Genomic DNA, 4,217 nt, shown 5'->3' with positions numbered 1-4,217 from the left:
TTCCTTCCTTCCTTCCTTCCTTCCTTCCTTCCTTCCCAACTCCCTTCTGTCTAGCGAGCCACTTCAGTTTCCCTAATTTAGCTTGATCCAGCTGCTGTGAGGAATAGCCCCAAATCTCTGTGGATAAGCACTCTTGACTTCTGTTTCTTACCCAGATAATATCTTAGAACTCCTGGAAACTGGCAGCCTCCCTTGTTGAAGAGCCCACTGCTTGTCTTCCCCCCTTTAAGGCCACAGAGACGGAGCAGAAAACACTTTCCTTAACCACTTCGGTCTGCTCGCCTACATGGTTTCTGCTCGTATTCCACTGGCCAGACCGTGCTCACCTGCCTCAGCCAGATGTTAGGGAACCTGAGAAAGTGATCCAGCTTTGATCCTGGGAACCCAGGAAGACACAGACAAGCGTGGGTGATAGAAAGATGGTCATGAAGCCCTTTGCTTGATCTCAGTTAGGGATTCCTTGCTCTGCCTTTGTTTGTTTGTTTGTTTGTTTGCTTGCTTGCTTGCTTGCTTGTTTGTTTGTTTTTGTCCTATTTTTTCCCCCGGACCTTGTTACACCATGCACTAATTAGACGCCTGTTGTCTTCCACCTTCCATGCTCTGTATAAGAAGCAACGAGTTCTTTTTCCCTCGTTGCTGTGTCCCTGGTGCCAGGAACAGCATCCAGTGTTGCCTGGGTAATATTAGTTGGGGAAAGGAAGGAGGTAAGGAGGGGAATGGGGTAGCAGTTGAAAGAATGGTAGTTTGGTGGCATCCTAATTCTTCCACTTAGTCAATAATTTTGAGTAAATGATGTAATTAAGAGCCTCAAATTTTCCTCATGTATAAAACTGTTAAAATCATTCTCCCCATGCACATACATTATGTCCTAATCGATGCAATGTGTTAAGGCTCCTAGCTCAGTCTCTTAGGTGTGGCAGTGGCTGCACACTTCCTATAGAATTTATATAAAACAGTCTGTGCCTCTCCACTACACCGGAGCACATTGTTTTTACCCAGTTCCTGTGCCTGTGCGCTTGGGCTGGCGAGTGCACCTATTAGGCCTTGGTTTTGGGAGCTGGAACACTGCAGCCCATTGGAGTGTTACTGTCTTACCTCCTCTCCCTCAGGCTGAAGTTAAACAGCAAGAGGAACCAGCTGGTGCGAGAACTGGAGGAAGCCACTCGGCAGGTGGCTACCCTGCACTCCCAATTGAAAAGGTAAGTGGTGGGTGGTCACTGTCACAGGAATGGCCAGGAGGTGGCCCCAGCTCCATGATGCCCTTCAGGATCCTCTGATCCACCTTAGCTTGAGGAAAAGACATTTAGAAGCTGGTCATTCTAGCAGATGCAGGCTTGGCTAGAGTGGCTGGCCACCGGGTGCTTCATCCCTTGGCACTGTACACACAGAGATGGCCCCTAAAAGATGCCCGTGGGTCTGAAAGTGTATCACATCTGCCTTCTAGCCCATGTTGATAGCAATTTCTCCTCAGTGAAATTGAGTGCACGGTCCAACTCAGGCTGTCAAGTGGACTAGGCAGACAGATGCCCACAGTTCCAGAGCCCGGTAGAGTGGCCCCTGACCTCCTCACTCCGTGTTATCTCTCTCCTTTCCCTGTCCCCAGCCTCTCAAGCAGCATGCAGTCCCTGTCTTCAGGCAGTAGCCCTGGGTCACTCACCTCCAGCCGGGGCTCCCTGGCCGCCTCTAGCCTGGACTCTTCCACCTCAGCCAGCTTCACTGACCTTTATTACGACCCGTTCGAGCAGTTGGACTCAGAGCTCCAGAGCAAGGTGGAGCTGCTGTTCCTGGAGGGTGCCACGGGCTTCCGGCCCTCAGGTTGCATCACCACCATCCACGAGGATGAGGTGGCCAAGACCCAGAAGGCAGAGGGAGGCAGCCGCCTGCAAGCTCTGCGCTCCCTATCTGGCACTCCAAGGTCCATGACCTCCCTGTCTCCACGATCATCTCTCTCCTCCCCATCCCCTCCCTGTTCCCCTCTCATCACTGATCCCCTCCTGACTGGAGATGCCTTTTTGGCCCCGCTGGAGTTTGAAGACACAGAGCTGAGTACCACTCTCTGTGAACTGAACCTCAGTGGCAGCGGCACCCGGGAAAGATACAGGCTGGAGGAACCGGGACCTGAGGGCAAGCCACTGAGCCAAGGTAAGGCACACAGTGTCATTGTGGGGAACCAGGAAGCAGGAGATTCCTGTGACCGTTCCTGACTGTCTATGACTGGGTCTTGATGTGGTTGGTTATTTATTCGGTAAACACTGACAAATGTAGAATAGGCTATGTCCAGTGCTAGGGTTTTTGTTTTGCTGTGGCGGATTTCATTCAACAGATATTTAGTACCTACTAAAAATGAATCCAGATCCTGGGCTTAATTGAGTGTGAATGGATTAATTCATCGAAGCTTTCCATCGATGAGCGAAGGTGACTGCTGAGGATCAGTGTTGACAGCAGACACGGCTGCCCTCCCCTGCTGCTGCAAAGCTTAGGTTCCGCCGGTGCCACGGGCATTAGAGACGTACCAGCAAGGGGAGGGGATATACAACAGGATACGTGGGAGAGCCTTTGGGTGGAGGTGAGACAGCCAGGTCAGAATGGGTTGAGGCTTAAATGGTGAGAGGGGCTGGCGGGGGAGGGCGTGAGAGGGTGTAGCAGTATTCAGCTGTCACCCTGGCACTTAGTGGGAAGGGGCATGAGGACAGGAATGCGAAGTCATCCTCCACTATGTAGCCAGTTTGGTTTGGTTTGAAAGCTTCGAGATCTTTTCTCAAAATACAAAACAAACAAACAAACAAACAAAACACGGGCTGGTGAGACAACTCAGTGGGCATTAAAGAAAAAAAAATGAGTTGTTTCTTCTCTGTGCATTTCATAGATGAGAAAGCAGAGGTTCAGAGAAGTAGCATCCCTTGGCTAGGGTTGCCCTCACAGCAAATAAGCTAGCCATGGAAGCTAGCTCTTTCTGATCTCAGAGCCCAGTTTCTTTTTTGTCAGGCCTTATCATTAGAATTGAAGGTAGCTCATTGTCCCCAAGATGTGTGACTCTCTTGGTACTTGCTAGGCTCACCTAGGCATTAAGCACACTACCTAGCACCCACAGCGTCCTATCGACGGTAGTATTGGCTTTGGTGTTTGGGTGAAGGCAGAGGAGGTTCTGGACCTGCTGTATGTTGACCCATTTGCACATCACACCTCTGTGACGCATGTATTGTTTTTAAGAATGGGCAGTTGTGTGGCTACTGTGCCTGGAAGTGTCCTTGTGCAGGGTAGGGGAATGAGGTTTTTCCTTTAACTAAAGGTGCTGAACGGCAGCCATTTCTTTAAAGAGGAGCTGAGAGATCCCTGGGGTTCCCTCATCAGGAAGGGAATCTCACCACCGAGTTCTCTCAAACAAAAATACAAACAAGAAGCCTCCTCCTACTGCAGGTGGTAAGCTTCGGCAGACAGATCCCCAGAGAGAAGTGGGTGCGGTAGAACCTCTGCTGTGGCTTAAGATTAGTGTCTTTGTTAAGAATCCAGGACCACATTGGGACACTCAGACCGCAACCAGGTCCTGGGAAGGGACCCTCTCCTGAGTCCCCTCCCCATGTTGGACTTTGGGACTCATAAGGAAGAGATAGCACGAGGTGAGGGACGTGTTTCTTTCACGCTATCTCCAGCAGCTCCCCCCACCTCCAAGCAGTGCCAGGCAGAGCTCCAATGCTAAGCAGGTTATGCGATTAGTGCTGCCATTCAGTCACCAGACAAATTAATCTCCTTAAGTGGTTTAGCAGAGGGTAAAGATGGGAGGGGGGGCAGAAGCTGAGGGTGGGAAGTCTCCCCGGGGCTCAGCGGGTATGGCGCAAGGCTGGGAAAGCTTTTTCCTCATCTCTAGCACCAGATGTGTCTCAGACTCTCCTAACCACTGACCTGTCTCCCCAGCCTGCCAAAACCTCAGTCTCTGTGCACCACACCATACACCAAGCCCCCAGATCTTCTCCCTGGGCCTGGAGTGCACCATTGCTTAGGAGGAGTATTTATTTGTCTGTGTGTGAAATACCTAGAGCTGACCTTCGTGGCTGGCAAGGCGTGACTTTGTCACCTTTGCAGCGCAGTATTTCACATGCTCACTTCTGTAGCAGTGGGCCCTGCACACTATGGGTACTCATTTTTTGGGCATGGAGGAAACGTGTACCACATGCAAAGAGCCCAGTTATGACCCCAGCCAGAGACCTCTGCTAAAGGTA

At 51.0% G+C, this 4,217-nt stretch overlaps 1 protein-coding gene across 1 annotated transcript in view; it reads left to right on the top strand.

The window, feature by feature from the left end:
• Wwc1 (WW and C2 domain containing 1) overlaps positions 1-4,217 on the top strand; it is a 141,751-nt gene that overhangs the window by 104,218 nt on the left and 33,316 nt on the right. The window contains exons 10-11 of the mRNA XM_021176839.2: positions 1,110-1,199; positions 1,604-2,142. Of these exons, the coding sequence (XP_021032498.1) occupies positions 1,110-1,199; positions 1,604-2,142 (629 nt within the window). The remainder of the gene's footprint in view (positions 1-1,109; positions 1,200-1,603; positions 2,143-4,217) is intronic.

The sequence above is a fragment of the Mus caroli genome, chromosome 11, assembly GCF_900094665.2.
Source record: "Mus caroli chromosome 11, CAROLI_EIJ_v1.1, whole genome shotgun sequence".
Classification (NCBI taxonomy): domain Eukaryota; kingdom Metazoa; phylum Chordata; class Mammalia; order Rodentia; family Muridae; genus Mus; species Mus caroli.
Note: the sequence above shows the minus strand (reverse complement) of the source record. Positions and strands in the feature narration are given on the sequence as shown.